This window comes from Silurus aristotelis (assembly GCF_946808225.1).
Source record: "Silurus aristotelis genome assembly, chromosome: 29".
Lineage (NCBI taxonomy): Eukaryota > Metazoa > Chordata > Actinopteri > Siluriformes > Siluridae > Silurus > Silurus aristotelis.
In genome coordinates, this window is record NC_139602.1 from 6,265,552 (window position 1) to 6,283,782 (window position 18,231).

At 40.9% G+C, this 18,231-nt stretch overlaps 2 protein-coding genes across 5 annotated transcripts in view; one reads left to right on the top strand and one right to left on the bottom strand.

The window, feature by feature from the left end:
- Positions 1 to 3,143, top strand: part of gpatch2 (G patch domain containing 2) — a 10,151-nt gene extending 7,008 nt beyond the window's left edge. For 2 of the 3 annotated variants that reach the window (XM_083535121.1, XM_083535122.1), the window contains exon 10: positions 1,323 to 3,143. In XM_083535121.1, coding sequence (XP_083391247.1) covers positions 1,323 to 1,492 — 170 coding nt within the window. In that variant the 3' untranslated portion in view covers positions 1,493 to 3,143. The remainder of the gene's footprint in view (positions 1 to 1,322) is intronic. The other variant, XR_014532397.1, reaches the window with a different exon arrangement.
- LOC310722610 (uncharacterized protein) overlaps positions 1 to 18,231 on the bottom strand; it is a 676,055-nt gene that overhangs the window by 4,449 nt on the left and 653,375 nt on the right. The window lies entirely within an intron of this gene.

The following is an 18,231-nucleotide window of genomic DNA, read 5'->3' on the forward strand; positions in this document are numbered from 1 at the left end:
GTGTGTAGCTCGAATAATTAGTTTTTTTCCCCCCAGAATGTTCTCTCTCTACATTCAGTTTCAGGGTCACATGACCTGCTCGGCCGCTCAAATCACAGCGATCCGATTGGCCCGTTAGGATTCATCAAGTCCTGCAACGGGCCCCGGTTCAAAGAAGCGACAAACGCACACGATCTGCGTTTCCCGGAGTTTTTCCCCGGAAAGAACGATAGAGTAGGGAAAAGCAAAAGACGAAAGAAAAATATCAAACGGGTTAAATAGACAACAGGAGGTTGTGGCAAAATGTTCAGCCGCGGGTCACAGGGTTCACCTGTCCTCGACCCGCCGTTACTCTGAGTTAATTAGCCTAATACAGATTATCCTCCTTTTTTCCCACACGGGACTCGGAGCAGAAGTTATAGGGGAAAAAAAGGCAGACGAATCTAAAACAAAATACAACAAATATACTGTAGTTAATTAGTAGAGACTTGAGACTTTAACGAACATCTTTATCCATTCAGTTCCTCGATGTTCGCAATTGTTGCGATTATCTCCTTTTACGAGATATTCATGTCGCTAGCGTTAGCCGTTAGCCACTTCCTGGTTAGCGATTAACAATGGATTCTTTACTGTTTTCATGCACGCACAAAACAAATCATATTTCTGGTAGCCACTGTAATAACTTTTTTTTTTTTTTTTTTTTTTTTTTTTTTTTAAATACCCCTGGCATTTTTCTGCATGTTTTCAGGTTGAATAACAATTTACAAAAAAATACGCTCAGAGTACAAGGTGGAGACTAAAAAACGTTGCGGTTCGCCACTTAATATGTTCCTCCAGAAACCCAAAATTTTGTGTAAAAATTTTACAAATTCTGACTTTTTCCACTCACACCTGCTTCTTCTCCAAACTGTTCTCACAAACTTGAAGACACAAAGTGCACCAAAGTGCTCCATGAAGATCTCCTGCTATAGAGCTCCAACCGTATTGAGATGAATTGGAACGCCACCCCAGGCCATCTCACTTACCCGTCTCAGTCCCTGACTTTACTAACCCCCTTGTGGCTGAATGATCTTACAGATCTCCACAAAATTCCCACAAAATCCAGTCAGCAGAGTGGAGGTTATTCGAACAGAAAGCGCAAACTAAATAAGCTCAGAAGTATGAACTTCCTTGAAGGTGAAATTGAGTACGCTTGGCGTTCTCCTGGTTGATGTGCCTGTTGGCCTGGCAGCAGAACCTCGAGCAAAGACGATCTAAAGAAAAAGGCTATAGTGAAGGACAATTATTAACCAAAAAAAAAAAGGATTTCAAACTGATGTTATTAACCACCTCTGTTCCCATAGGTGTGGTAGGTGAGGGAATCCCGCCAATCCCAGACTCAAACGTCGGGAATCGGATGCTGCAGAACATGGGCTGGTGCCCCGGAATGGGCCTCGGACCTGAAGGAAGGGGCATCACTGAGCCGATCCGGTGTACACAGAGGCCCAAGGGTGCAGGATTAGGCTTTAACTGAGGTCTAGAACAGACCAAGATCACCCACAGAGCCAGACTCGGAGCCGTCGGTTCTAAAGACCCTGTCCTCCAGCAGAGGGCAGCACCGAGGCCAAGATGCACAAACCGAAAAGAACGGCGGCCCACAGGGACGTGACCTTTTTGTTGCCTCAGATTTTGTATTTTTTTTGCACAAAAACACTGTCATCTGTAGTGAGCTAAAGGCCACTATTTCTCTGTCCTCATATTCTCACATTATGCCATCCGTGTCCGTCCAATCCCTAACTCCCGATTCCAATAATTTGCCAATTGTTTGGACTTTTTAAACACGTGCTACTAATGGATTTCAATTGCAAACCTGCCAAGATCATAAAATGGAAACGCGACATTTTCCGATCCGATCCACCGTCGCTACTACAAGTTGCAGATGTCTTCCTTTTCTCTTTTTCCTTTTTCATTGTTAGCATTTTGTTATCAGATGTTTAACGAGCCAGCGCTCTTCTATCAGCTCATGGCAACAAGCTGGAAAGGTTCGGGAGCCTCCGAGAACGCGTGAAGCCAGCCAACGCTTCGCATTTTTAACACCGCACTCGACTGATAGCGCTGTTAGCCCTCTTTCACATACACAGGATCGGATCGCGTCTTGCTGAACGACGGGAAAATGTGTAACGCCGTCCCTCCCACTCATAGCCGTGGACTTTTGATTTGAAATGATGGCAAGTTACGGAACGAATAAAAAAGCACAATCACCTTTGTCTGACTCGCTTTGACCTGGGTTGCCAGATTTTCCATCCTCCAACCAAAATAATACCATTTATATGACGTAGTTTTACTTTTAACATCCCTAATTTCATTTTAAGATCATCTCTAGTTTTTAATTGTAAGAGTTGAGTTTTTAGACCACTGACAGCGATTTCGGTTCAAGTATACGAAACTTTCCTTGGTGAATCTCGATCCTATACGAGTCTATGATGATTTATTTTAGACCTTTTTTTTTTTTTTTTTTTTAGCAGCAAAACATTTAAATGACTTGGTTGCGAAAATTTCTGTCAATAAAATCTCAATTTAGCTGGTCAATGTATTACAGAATGCCATTTATTATTATAATTATAATAGTTTGTTTAGGTATTGTGGTTTTTATTGCTATTCATAACTACTAAAAAAAAATAGGTTAAAGTTGTACAACTGTGCATCCTACAGTTGAAACAAACGGACAAAAAACAAACCAAAAAAAAAAAAGATACGCATCTAAGATTCCTTTTTTCTTTCCTAACTCTCGCTCTTTATCACCAGAATGAGTGACTCCTCATTCTATGCTTTTTAGTCTTGAAGCATCCCCGAAGGTCTCTGAGATCAGAAATGCTGTATTTCGAGTCTATAACAACGCAAAAGGTGCTGATATCGGGATCAAAATTTTCTCCTACGTATGCTGCGAACCTGAGCGCCGATCCCATCGTGACTCGGCTCCCAGTGGATGACTTGATTTTGTGAGAACATTTGCATGATTATGATCTTGGAAGTCGCTGCGTTCTGTTTTCGAATACGTTGCTTGTAAAAGTCGAGGGTTGTACAGATTTCGGAAAGGTTTTCCTTTTTTTTTATTATTATTATATAAAGACCAGAATGCTGTTCTTGATGTTCAAGCTGAAGTGAATAAAAACGAAGAAACCTCATTCGGCTTCGGTTTGCATATTATTTACATATTATATTATTCCTTGGATGCTGTTCCTGTTTCAGCGTAACAATGCCCCCTTGCAGAAAAACATCTCCAAGAACATATGGGTTGAAAGATGTGGAATATGTCCTGCTATAGAACTTCAACCCTATTAAACACCTTTGCGATGAATTGGAACCCACCGGAATACCGCCGAGAGATCAGAAAGACCTTCGAGCCGAATCCCCAAAAATGTAAAAACCATTCAGCAACTCGTGCATGATGATCGTCGGCAAACAATGTCCATGCTCTCACTTCCGCGCTCTCACCCTGATCGCCAGATTTGTCTCCTGTGAATTTGTCCTTTTCCAGAAGGAAAAGATCCAGCGCGAATTGCAGAAGGTGCTTGACACGTTTCGAAAAGAAGACTTCCAGGACACATTCCAGAAGTGGCGGGAACGCTGGTCAAGCGCTGTATTGCTGCTCAAGGGAACTATTTTAAAGATGATAATGTTTAAACTTAGATACATCGAGAGCATCGAGAACGTTTTGATATATCGAATATGTAGTTCAGATCAACTCCTTGTTTTGGCTAGCTAGCTAGCAAAAGAGAAATCCAAATGAAATCAATATTTGGTGTGACCGCGATTTTGGCTTTTGGTTCTCACTTTTGCACACTTTTTACTCTGGGATTTTGAAGGATCAGAGTCAGGTGTATGATAAACTTATACGAAGCAGGTTCTATAATCAATTTAATCTGTAGGTTGAAACTCCATCATTAACTAAAACATAAACAGCTGTATAGGAGCTTCAAACCGGGTAAGGAACAGCCAAATTCTGCTACTAATGTGAGGTTGTTGAAGACAGTTTCATGTCACGGGGGATACACCATCTCAAAACAGCACAACAACAAGACACGAGGTAGCTATCTTCTTCTTTCGGCTTCTCCGTGTAGGGGTCACCAAAGCGGATCATCCGTCTCCAGTCCTCTACATCTGCCTCTTTCAAACCAACTACCTGCATGTCTTCCCTCACCACATCCATAAACCACCTCCTTGGCCTTCCTCTTTTCCTCCTTCCTGATGGCTCCATCCTCAGCATTCCCCTACTGATATACCCCATGTCCCTCCTCTGCACATGTCCAAACCTCTCAATCTTTTTACTCTCCTGTGTGATTGTGCTGTATTGTGTGACAGAAACCGGTTGTAGCAGTTTTCAAATAACGTTGTATCAGCAACCATCTACAAAACAAAGAGTTCACATGGAAACTGAAAAAAAACCTCAGCAGCAAACACAAAGATCGGTCCGTGGTGGAAAAAAATAATGACGTGAAAAATTAAACTTGGCTATGCAATGCACATGTACACACACTACTGTGAGCTTAGAGACAAATCAGTGTGAACTCAGATGTTTGTGGCTTTCATTTTGTTTTTGCAAAATCTGTTTCATTTAAATTACAATGATTACAACATTAGCAGTAGATAATATGTATATATATATATATATATATATATATATATATATATATATATATATATATATATATATATATATATACAGTGAGGAAAATAAGTATTTGAACACCTGCTATTTTGCAAGTTCTCCCACTTAGAAATCATGGAGGGGTCTAAAATTGTCATCGTAGGTGCATTTCCACTGTGAGAGACATAATCTAAAAAAAAAAATCCAGAAATCACAATGTATGATTTTTAAACTATTTATTTGTATGATACAGCTGCAAATAAGTATTTGAACACCTGAGAAAGTCAATGTTAATATTTGGTACAGTAGCCTTTGTTTGCAATTACAGAGGTCAAACGTTTCCTGTAGTTTTTCACCAGGTTTGCACACACTGCAGGAGGGATTTTGGCCCACTCCTCCACACAGATTTTCTCTAGATCAGTCAGGTTTCTGGCCTGTTGCTGAGAAACACAGAGTTTGAGCTTCCTCCAAAGATTCTCTATTGGGTTTAGGTCTGGAGACTGGCTAGGCCACGCCAGAACCTTGATATGCTTCTTACAGAGCCACTCCTTGGTTATCCTGGCTGTGTGCTTCGGGTCATTGTCATGTTGGAAGACCCATCTTCAATGCTCTAACTGAGGGAAGGAGGTTGTTCCCCAAAATCTTGCAATACATGGCCCCGGTCATCTTTTCCTCAATACAGTGCAGTTGCCCTGTCCCATGTGCAGAAAAACACCCCCAAAGCATGATGCTTCCACCCCCATGCTTTACAGTAGGGATGGTGTTCTTGGGATGGTACTCATCATTCTTCTTCCTCCAAACACGTTTAGTGGAATTATGACCCAAAAGTTCTATTTTGGTCTCATCTGACCACATGACTTCCTCCCATGACTCCCCTGGATCATCCAAATGGTCATTGGCAAACTTAAGACGTGCCTGGACATGTGCTGGTTTAAGCAGGGGAACCTTTCGTGCCATGCATGATTTCAAACCATGACGTCTTAGTGTATTACCAACAGTAACCTTGGAAACGGTGGTCCCAGCTCTTTTCAGGTCATTGACCAGCTCCTCCCGTGTAGTTCTGGGCTGTTTTCTCACCTTACTTAGGATCATTGAGACCCCACGAGGTGAGATCTTGCATGGAGCCCCAGTCCGAGGGAGATTGACAGTCATGTTTAGCTTCTTCTATTTCCTAATGATTGCTCCAACAGTGGACCTTTTTTCACCAAGCTGCTTGGCAATTTCCCCGTAGCCCTTTCCAGCCTTGTGGCGGTGTACAATTTTGTCTCTAGTGTCTTTGGACAGCTCTTTGGTCTTGGCCATGTTAGTCGTTGGATTCTTACTGATTGTATGGGGTGGACAGGTTTCTTTATGCAGCTAACGACCTCAAACAGGTGCATCTAATTTGGGGTTAATAAATGTAGTGGAGGTGGACATTTTAAAGGCAGACTAACAGGTCTTTGAGGGTCAGAATTCTAGCTGATAGACAGGTGTTTAAATACTTATTTGCAGCTGTATCATACAAATAAATAGTTTAAAAATCACATATTGTGATTTCTGGATTTTTTCTTTTAGATTATGTTTCTCACAGTGGACATGCACCTACGATGACAATTTCAGACCCCTCCATGATTTCTAAGTGGGAGAACTTGCAAAATAGCAGGGTGTTCAAATACTTATTTTCCTCACTGTATATATATATATAGTAATATAGAAGGGTATCTGCAAGAGTGAAAGGGAAAGTTTATAGGAATGTGGTGAGACCTGAGATGATGTATGGTTTAAAGACAGTGGCATTGAGTAAAAGACAGGAGGTGGAGCAGGAGGTAGCAGAGCTGAAGATGCTGAGATTTTCATGAGGAGTGATGACGATGGACAGGATTAGAAACGAGTTTATTAGAGGGACAGCGCATGTCGTTTTGGAGACAAGGTGAGGGAGGTGTGATTGAGATGGTTTGGACATGTGCAGAGGAGGGACATGGGGTATATCGGTAGGAGAATGCTGAGGTTGGAGCCACCAGGAAGGAGCAAAAGAGGTAGACCAAGGAGGAGGTTTATGGATGTGGTGAGGGAAGACATGCAGGTGGTTGGTTTGAAAGAGGCAGATGTAGAGGACAGGGGGGTATGGAGAGGGATGAGCCGCTGTGGCGACCTCTAATGGAAGAAGCCGAAAGAAGAAGAAGAGGAAGATCAGTGTCTCACAGTCTCTCAAAGTATTGGGATACCGGACCTTTTCACTTGAACTTGGAAAGCCAAACCTGTTCCAGCATAGCAATGCCCCTGTGCACAAAGTGAGCCGAGGTGGCCATTTTAATTCGTTGAATTCAATAGCTGTGTGAACAGCGGTATTAATATCTGCAGGTTATGTACTGAAGCGCATCTGGTGCCGTCATAACAACCTGGAGCTTAACGCAATCCCCCCCGCCCCCCCCATCAACCACCACCATAAACAGCACTGTGGCAGCAGTGGAGTCATTCAGGTTCCTGGGCACCACCCTCTCTAAGGGCCTGAAGTGGGACAATCACATTGACTCCATTGTTAAAAAGGCCCAATAGAGGATGTTCTTCCTTCACCAGCTGAGGAAGTTCAACCTGCCACAGGAGCTGCTTACACAGTTCTACTCAGCCATCATGGAGTCTGTCCTGTGCACTTCGATAACAGTCTGGTTTGGGCTCATCTACACAATCAGACATCAGAAGACTACAGAGGCTGAAAGGATTATTGATGCTCCTCTGCCCACACTATAAGAACTGCCACTGTATGTCTTTGCTGATTGGCCGGAGGACAGACTGCGGGCTGCTCTGAGAGGTATCTAGGGTTTTGTGCCGATAAATGTGGGAACTGTGTTTGGTTTTGGTGATGAGAAAGGGCTTGTAAAAATAAAGGCACAGCCGTGGTCTTGATCTCTTATCTTGCCTTCTATTTTGTCAACTTTACATCCTTGTTTATTCTGGCTTCTGCTGACGTTTCTTAATTACGTCGTCACCGTGTGAGAGGGAGTGGGTTTAGAGCTCAGCGATCCTGGCCTCTTCTGTGTGTTACATAACGGTGTTAGATATGATGTGAGAGATGTTTGTGTGTGAATATGGTGTAAAAAGAAAAAAAGACCTGGGCAGGAAGTTGGATGAATGTCAGGAGTGTCAAATAAGTGTCAAAGATGTAAGCAAAAGGCTGAATTGTTTCACAAGGATAATCTAGCTAACACCTTCTGGTAGTCTATCCCAACTTAATTTAATTTTTTAAAAAATACCTGCTACAAACTTCTCTTGATGTGGTTTAGGACAAAATTCAAACTTGCCTTAAGTCTAAACGGTGTAACCTCATGGAGGCGGCCATTTTGGATATATAAAATGTCTTCTTTGTTGTGTTCTCAGCTTAGACACAACATAGTAAACGAAAACAATTTATAATTTAAAGACACACTTCCACTACCCATTGGGTGGTTCAAAATGTGTGTAAGTGATGGCAAAGAAACAGTGTCAGCACTTATGTTTTTAGGATTTAGCGTTTATGCGTGGAGTGTAGCAATGGGGTGGTGTAAGAGAACCTAGGAAGGCTTTTAGCAGCATTGTTAATCGGACTTGAAATCTTTAGTGAAACTGAACGACACGACTGCACCAGGAGGTGCTGTGATAAAACTGGATTTTGGTTTACATGTGTGTTTGTGTGTGTGTGTGTGTGTGTGTGTGTGTGTGTGTGTGTGTGTGTGTGTGTGTGTGAGAGAGAATGTGTGTGGACGCTTAGCTAATATATTGATAATACACTATTAGCTAGATTATTAAAAAAACACGACGTAAGTGGGAGTATCAAGTTTCCTATCAACATCCAAAGCTGTTCGTTGTTATTTTGTGTGAAGTTGATGGATGAAGGGAATCATCAGGGTTGAATCAGATTAAGCTCGTGCAGAGACAGAATGCCTGGGCATGCATGCTCATGGCTTAAGTGAATCAAGCTCATTTAGTGTGTGTGTGCGCGTGTGGTCAAGTAGTGACAGGAGGGTTGCTCAAATCCAATATTCTGTCGAAGCTTTGTGTTTTGATGCCCTCTATAACAGAAGTCTATAAAAATAAATATTAAAGTCCAAAATGTTGTGGAACATGAAGGTTCTTCCAATCTCATCTTTATGAGGTGCTTTTCTGTTCATCTTGGTTATAAAGAATGGTATTCGGAAGATGGTGAGATTTTGCAGAGGAGGGACAATGGGGTATATCGGTAGGAGAATGCTGAGGATGGAGCCACCAGGAAGGAGGAGAAGAGGAAGACCAAGGAGGAGGTTTATGGATGTGGTGAGGGAAGACATGCAGGTAGTTGGGTTGAAAGAGGCAGATGTAGAGGACAGGGGGTATGGAGACGGATGATCAGCTGTGATGACCCCTAATGGGAGAAGCTAAAAGAAGAAGAAGAGGAAGATTGTGAGATTTTGAAAGGTTGTATGTAACAATTTCAGATAAGATGGTAAACCATAAGCAGGTAAGGTCATATTTGTCAAATTTATGGAGTAATTGCAGTGTAGACCTTGTAACCCTCATTGCTACGCTCCCTTCATTGGCTTTCTGAAGCTGCCTGATACCTCAATGCTTTATCACTGTACCACTAATCCCTCCATTCTCTACCACTGCTCCAGTGGTCCCTCCTTTCTCTACCACTGAACCCACAATTCTCCACCATGGCTCCACTGGTCCCTCAATCCTCTATCACCACTGCAATGATGCCTCTGTCTTATACCACTTCTCCACTGATACCTTTATCTACTACTATTGCACCACTGATTCATTAATTTTCTACCACTGCACCACTGATCCCTTGATCCTCTACCACTCCTCCACTGGTCCCTCCATCCTCTACCACTGCTCCAATGATTCCTTCATCCTGTACCATAAAATCATGCTCCATTCATCCTGATGGTATGTTTATTCTCTGTCCTAATGAATCAATACCAGGATGTATTTACTGATAAAGACTCAAGTGGAACCAACAGGCACTCAAATAAATGTCTATTTTCCCACCTTTGTCCCCATTTAAAATCTGGTATTCCCTTATATTCATTTGAAGTTCAAATACCAGGACCTTGAGTAAAACTTTTAACCCTGATCGTCGGGCTTGGTTTGTATACTGTTTTATTCGCGTGTTGCTTTTTCTTGTCGTAACTGTTTTGCTGTTGTCCTTACTTATAACAAAGCGAGTGACCTTCACGTGCACCCTCATATGGACTCTCTTTATTTATGTAGCACTTTTTGCATATATTCAAGGCTTAACAGTCAACAAAGGCATGAATCAGGTGTGGCAAATGTCCACTGCGGGCAATTCTGCCCCGAAGGATACAAAATATAACCCTCACGTAATATTATGTCTAAATAATATTTCAACATCAAATTTACTACGAATATGTATGGAATGAAACCCGGGCTTGAATTTTTTGCACCATGAATTTTGTTGTTTTAGTTAATTATACATGTTGGAATATTTGATTCTGATTGGTTGAATCACTAATAGTTTTATGATCAAAATGGGTCATTGAATACCAGAAAAATGATACAAAGCTTCACTCAAAACTCCAAAAGCCTTATTATTACCAGTAGACAAGGGGTATATACATACAAACTGTACACTATAATCAAGAAATGTTTGTGGGGTGTCTGACCATAAGATTGGTATGTGTGTATTTCGAACATCCCATTTCACATTTAGTCCCCATTTCCTCTTATAATAACCTGCACTCTCCAGGGAAGATGTTCCACAAGATTTTGTGGAGATTTGTGGTCATGCAGGTACAACGGTGTTTGTAAAGTCAGGTACTGATGTAGGTGAGGTGAAGAGGCCTGGGGTGGTGTTCCAGTGTATCCCAAAAGTGTTCAGTTGGGTTGGAGCTCTATAGAAGGGGATCTTCCACATCTTCCAACCCATGTAAAGCAGATCTTCATGTAACTTGTGCACATTGTCATGTTGGAACAGGTTTGGGTAGTTCAACTGAAGAGAAAATTGAAGGCTAGTACATCCAAAGACATTTGTGGGCCTGTTTTTGTGCTAATAAATGACAGCTTTAACATGTGAATGTTGGTAAATGACCATAATTTCAAGGTGATAATCCACAGTTAGATGTGAGGCTTGATACAATTTTAATATTTTTTGCTTTGATATCGGCTGTTATTCACCTTCACATTGTGCAGTAATGTTGTATTATGCTCACAAGCACTGAATTATCCTTTACCCCCTGAGGTCCCCAACTACCGTTACCGATCAGTTGGCACCAGGCCACACAGAAGTTTCCATGTAATTGACTTTGACAGTTGCAGGATGCATTTTTTCTTTTTAAATAGCAAGCCAATGGCAACTGGGACAAGGAAAAACTCCCTGAGATGGTATGAAGAACAATCCTTAAAAGGAACCAGACCCAAAAGGGAACCCACCTTCATCTGGGTGCTACCGATTGTCCATTTATTATATTTTTGGTTTAATTTAAATTTTCATAAAAATGCAACTAAATTAATGAAATCATATATGTACCTGACAATATATCGACCAACGTAAAACTGTTTTGTGGTCAGACGAATTAAAATTGTAATTTCTTTTTGGAAACCATGGACACCACATCCTCCAGACTAAAGAGGAGAGGGACTATATCAGCACTCAGTTGATCTCGCTATACTATATACAGGTTTTAGACCAACAAATGCTTCCATCCAGAAAATGTCTTTTTTAGGGATGAGTGTGAGTGTTCATGTGTTCATGTTCACACAACTGAACTGAAACTCACACACACACTCACTCCACTGTGAACTGTGTGTTACTGAGCTGCTACAATTCTGAACTCAACTAACACTTATACTCATTTCACACATCAATGTCTTCAGTACCATCCATATTATTTTATTTTATTATTACATAACTGTTTACATGCTGTTTTTTGCTCATCCATTTGACTGCTGCTATTGCTGTTTTGCACAACCTTTTGTATTTACATTTTGTGTTTATTTACAAGCACACTTCTGTATCCAGTTCTCTTTTGCAGACTTTACCGTAGGTTTACTAGTGGGGCTCTTTTGTGCTTTGTGTATTTGTCCTACACTGTCTTGTGTTGTCTTTTGCACCAGGTTGCACACGATGCACTTTATGTGGCGACGACAACTTACTGTAGGTCTCCTTAGCTCTGTGTTCTGGTATGTAGCTTTGTTGTTTTATGTAGCACCAGGGTTCTGGAGAAACGTTGTCTCATTTCACTGTGTACTGCGTCAGCTATATACGGTTGAATTGACAACAAAAGCTACTTGACTTGACTTGACTTCTATTAATAATAAACTGTGCATGTGTGTGTGTTTGTGTTCTTTTAACACACTATTAATGTAATGTGTATGAGTCTGTGTGTGTGTGTGTGTGTGTCTCTGTGTGCTCAGGCTTGGCAAGCTCATTTTTACATCCGCAGAATAAAGGTTGTGTACACATACTTGTCCTTTATCATAAAAAACTATTATAATGGTGTTTGTAATGGTAGTGTGTGTGGTGTATTATCAGTTATCAGTTACAGTTTGTATTGAAGTAAAGTGTACTAGGCTTTAATGTTGCACTTCAGACAGAAGTGTATTTAAGTGTGTGCGTATGTGTGTGTTGTAATGTCACCCTTCAGGAACCTGCTTTGGCCTAGGAAGTGTTTCTGATAGAGCTCTTTGTATCAGATCAAAGACAACTGCATTCACATTGTTCCCAGTCCTGGCTACATGTTAATGCATCACCTTTTACCCGTTTTTTATTTTTTATTTTTAATTTTTCTTTAAAGGATGAATCACTCAGTCATTTTTTTCCATTGTGCTGTTGGTGGTAAAATGTCTTGGTCATCAGCATCTTATCTTTTACGCTAGTTTGCATAAATGCTTACTCGATAACGGCTGTAGTAGTGTGTCTTTACTCATGACCAACGCAAAAAAATAACATACACACATTTCCGTTTTTACCCCAGATGCAGTTCAGCAATAAAGATGTTTTGGAGCAATGTATATACTGCCCCTACAGTGTTTATATATATATATATATATATATATATATATATATATATATATATATATATATATATATATATATATATATATATATATATATATATAAAGCATTGGTGCTTTAGCATGAAAGTTAACGTGATGCATCGAAAAGAATGTCTAGATACAGTCAGGTCCATAAATATTGGGACATCAACACAATTCTAAAATTTTTGGCTCTATACACCACCACACTGGATTTGAAATGAAACGAACAAGTTGTGCTTTAACTGCAGATGGCTGTCAGCTTTAATTTGAGGGCATTTACATCCAAATCAGGTGAACGGTGTAGGAATTACAAAAGTGTGCATATGTGCCTCCCACTTGTTAAGGGACCAAAAGTAATGGGCCAATTGGCTTCTCAGCTGTTCCATGGCCAGGTGTGTGTTATTCCCTCATTATACCAATTACAATGAGCAGATAAAAGGTCCAGAGTTCATTTCAAGTGTGCTATTTGCATTTGGAATCTGTTGCTGTCAACTCTCCAAGATGAGATCCAAAGAGCTGTCACTAACAGTGAAGCAAGCCATCATTAGGCTGAAAAAACAAAACAAACCCGCCAGAGAGATAGCAAAAACATTAGGGGTGGCCAAAACAACTGTTTGGAACATTCTTAAAAAGAAGTTCAGAACTCATTGGACGGCGCTTCACAGTGCAGATGGACAATGACCCAAAGCATACTGCAAAAGCAACCAAAGAGTTTTTTAAGGTGGAATGTTATGCAATTTTTAAAGTGGAATGTTATGCAATGGCCAAGTCAATGGCCAAGTCAATCACTTGACCTGAATCCGATTGAGCATGAATCATGCTGAAGACAAAACTGAAGGGAAAATGCCCCAAGAACAAGCAGTAGAGGCCTGGCAGAGCATCACCAGGGATGAAACCCAGCGTCTGGTGATGTCTATGCGTTCCAGACTTCAGGCTGTAATTGACTGTAAAGGATTTGCAACCAAGTATTAAAAAAAGTGAAAGTTTGATTTATGATTATTATTCTGTCCCATTACTTTTGGTCCCTTATCAAGTGGGAGGCACATATGCAAACTGTTGTAATTCCTACACCGTTCACCTGATTTGGATGCCCTCAAATTAAAGCTGACAGTCTGCAGTTAAACAACTTGTTCGTTTCATTTCAAATCAATTGTGGTGGTGTATAGAGCCAAAAATGTTCGAATTGTGTCGATGTCCCAATATTTATGGACCTGACTGTATATTTAATCATTGTTCCTGGGTTTTTTTTTGCACTATAAAGGCTTGTTGGTGAAAGGGGCCATGAGTTAGATCCAGAAGGCGCTTAAGTAAATATATGATTTGCTGTCTGTCTGAATTACAGATAGAAAACAAAGGAAAACTGAGGACATGTACCATTTCAAGGGAAAAAAAAAGAAGGTAAATTTGTGTTTGATGGCTGTAAAATTTCTCCGCAAAGTTGGGACAGGGCCATATTACCGCAGTGAAGCATCCCTTTTTCTTTTAACAGCTGATATAATCTACTGTATATATGTCTGGGAACAGAGGGGAATATTTGCTGAGGTTTTGGGAGATGAATGGTGTACAATTTATGTTTTAAACAGGATTCTATCTGCTCAACAGTCCTGGGTTTACTTTGTCTTGTTTTTCATTTCATGACACACCAAATAATTTCGTCTGGTAAAAGATCTGGATTTGCAGCCAGGCCAGATCAGCACCCGGACTCTTCTACTGTGAAGCCATGCTGTTGTAACAGATGCAGTATCCTGCTGAAAATATGAAAGGCCTTCCATGTAAAAGATGTTTTCTGGATGGAAGTATTTGTTGCTCTAAAACCTGTTTAGCATTGATGGAGTCTTTCCAAATGTGAAAGCTATAGCTCAGAGTTTAAGTTTAAATCCCAGCACCATCAAGCTACAATTGGGAGGTGGTAGTTCAGTGGTTAAGGCAGTGGGTTACTAATTGGAAGTTAAGGGTTCAAGCCTGGTATTTCCAAGATTCTATTTCCTAAGCAAGGCCCTTAAACCTCCAGGGGTGCTGTATTATAGCTAACCCTATACTCTGACCAAATGGCGTCAATTTTACGATGTAAAGTTGTACGTCTACATTCCAGGTAAAGAAGCAAACTGCACACATTTGCTCGAGCTGCTCCTTTAAACGTGTTTCGAGTCCGTGCTCATGTTTATGCAAACACAGTCTAATCTGCGAAAGTAAACACCGCCATCTAAATCTTCTAATTAGCCTGTAGTCTGGGGAGAAAAACTGCCGCTTATCAGCGTTGTTATCTGATCAGGAACAAAAGCATGATGCTTTGTGAAAAACACTGATCTAAAGCTTAGATCTTTTTTTGCAGTGCAGTCTGACATGCCACGTTACTCCCTCTGTGTATGTGTTTTCCTTCAGTTTTTTATTCAGGTTTACCCCACAATATAGCCCTTTCATCCTAAATAATCACCCTTCCTTCATTCCTCAGTCTCTCTTGATTCAAGCTTCACCCGCATGCCTGTACGCTGCGTACGTGACTCACGGAGGTGAAGATTCGCTAATACCGCAAATACAAATACATCAGTAACGACAATAATAGTGGCTTTGAACGCAACCTCAAACCCGAAAATCTTTTTTTTTCATTGTTGTTGTTTCTACATGACACAAAAGAAGCAAGCACAAGCATCCAGCCGAAAGACTTAATTGAAATTGTGACATGACACTATGTTTAACTAGTCGAATTAAATTATCTTTATTGTGCCATCATCATTTGTGGTGAAGGAAAGAAAAAAAACAATGCACACTTTCAATAATATGCACAAAGTAACAGTGCAGGTGTTGGAAATGACACATTTCTACTGTATGTCCAGGTGTTCCGCTTTGTTTCAATTGAAAAATCCTTCTATCAGGATAGTTCAGGACAGTTTGCTGAAATACTTTGAAATTGCTCGTCAAACCTTCCAAAGATTCTCTTTGGAAAATCGCACAGGAGATTTCTTTCTTTCTTGTGATCCAGAGCAGTTCAATAGGATTTAGATGCGGTGACTGGGTGGACCATTTCATGATAGATATCACTGGAGCAGACTGCTTGCTTGGACGTACGCTTCGGCTCACTGTCTTGTTGTATGGTAAAGTCGATTTGCGGTCCAGACGGAATTGCATGGTGTTTGAACTATGGAATGTGACCACTGTTCCTGCCCCTCTTCCCTCTGTGAATCTTACCACTTTGTCCAGGCCTGCCTCTGGATAGTGTTCTCTTCAATTAGAGGCCACTTTGTGCAGCTTGGGACGGTTCCTCATCAACGCCTTGGGTGGTTCCATGAAATTCCGGAGTAAGAACGGGCGCTTTGAGGATGGATTGGACTGTAGTTAATGTCAACAGTCTGCTACATTGACTCAGGACTACAGTTTGCTTTTGATCATCATCACTGTACCCCGCAACATTGTATATCTGCTATAAATTTACATTCGGTGCAACCCAGACGAGGATGGGTTCCCTCTTGAGTCTGGTTCCCCTCAAGGTTTCTTCCTTTGCCATCTCTGGGAGTTTTTCCTTTGCCACAGTCGCCACCGGTTTGTTCATCAGGGACAAACTTACTTATAAAGAACATATTTATTTTTTATCACCACATTATCTGTGTAAAGCTGCTTTAAGACAATGTTCATTGTTAAAAGCGCTGTACAAATAAAAATAAATTGAATTGAATTGTTGCTATGTTGGTTTAAGATTCCTTCCACTTTCTGGAACCTTCCCTGCTCCAATGAAACCCTAAACCATGGAGTTTCCATCTGCATGTTTGACTTTCCAGGTCTTTATCTTACACAAGTTCTCCTGTTAGAGACAAAAATGTCCAATCTGTTTGCAGAACTTTCTTCCAGTCATTGTATTGTTCAACTTTTTGCTGTTTACTGTGTGTAAAAACTAGGTGTTTCCAGACTTTTGAGAGGCTATCCGTCTGTCTGTCTGTCTGTCTGTCTGTCTGTCTGCCGGTTATCATCATATCTTCCAGATTCAGCCTGATGCCCTACTTCTGAATGGAGTTCTTTTCAATTCGGGGACCACTTGGTGCAGCTGAAGATAGTTCTACTGTAGAGCCTTAAACTTATTAACCATGGAATTGGAACTGTAATTAGTATAAACACTGCTACAGTACCTTAGGATTATAATCACTATGAACAGTTTTGCATTTAAGTCTCTCTCAGGGAACAGTTGATAACCTTAGCAATGATGGAACTGTAATGAATAGACATTCTGTGAAAGCCAGGTGATTTCTTCCTCATAGTTTTCATAAAGTTTTTCCTTGACCCAGTCGCCACTGGCTCGCTCATTAGGGATAAACCATAAAGTCTATGCACTGATTTATAAAAGTTATAAGTTCAAAAGTGAAAACTATGTTAACTATTTCATTTTGTGGACAATAATGTCCATTGTTTAAAGCGCTAAACAAATAAAATTTTAAATGAAAAGTGTACAATTTATAAGATATAGACATTATCTAGTCAACGGTACCAAAGTAATACACATATATAAGATTTTTTGTGCTATAAATGTTTCAATTATATACAGTTATATACAGTGAGGAAAATAAGTATTTGAACACCCTGCTATTTTGCAAGTTCTCCCACTTAGAAATCATGGAGGGGTCTGAAATTGTCATCGTAGGTGCATGTCCACTGTGAGAGACATAATCTAAAAAAAAAAATCCAGAAATCACAATGTATGATTTTTTACTTTTTATTTGTATGATACAGCTGCAAATAAGTATTTGAACACCTGAGCAAGTCAATGTTAATATTTGGTAGAGTAGCCTTTGTTTGCAATTACAGAGGTCAAACGTTTCCTGTAGTTTTTCACCAGGTTTGAACACATTGAGGGAGGGATTTTGGCCCACTCCTCCACACAGATCTTCTCGAGATCAGTCAGGTTTCTGGCCTGTTGCTGAGAAACACGGAGTTTGAGCTCCCTCCAAAGATTCTCTATTGGGTTTAGGTCTGGAGACTGGCTAGGCCACGCCAGAACCTTGATATGCTTCTTACAGAGCCACTCCTTGGTTATCCTGGCTGTGTGCTTCGGGTCATTGTCATGTTGGAAGACCCAGCCTCGACCCATCTTCAATGCTCTAACTGAGGGAAGGAGGTTGTTCCCCAAAATCTCGCAATACATGGCCCCGGTCATCCTCTCCTTAATACAGTGCAGTCGCCCTGTCCCATGTGCAGAAAAACACCCCCAAAGCATGATGCTACCACCCCCATGCTTCACAGTAGGGATGGTGTTCTTGGGATGGTACTCATCATTCTTCTTCCTCCAAACACGTTTAGTGGAATTATGACCCAAAAGTTCTATTTTGGTCTCATCTGACCACATGACCTTCTCCCATGACTCCTCTGGATCATCCAAATGGTCATTGGCAAACTTGAGACGTGCCTGGACATGTGCTGGTTTAAGCAGGGGAACCTTCCGTGCCATGCATGATTTCAAACCATGACGTCTTAGTGTATTACCAACAGTAACCTTGGAAACGGTGGTCCCAGCTCTTTTCAGGTCATTGACCGGTTCCTTCCGTGTAGTTCTGGGCTGATTTCTCACCTTCCTTAGGATCATTGAGACCCCACGAGGTGAGATCTTGCATGGAGCCCCAGTCCGATGGAGATTGACAGTCATGTTT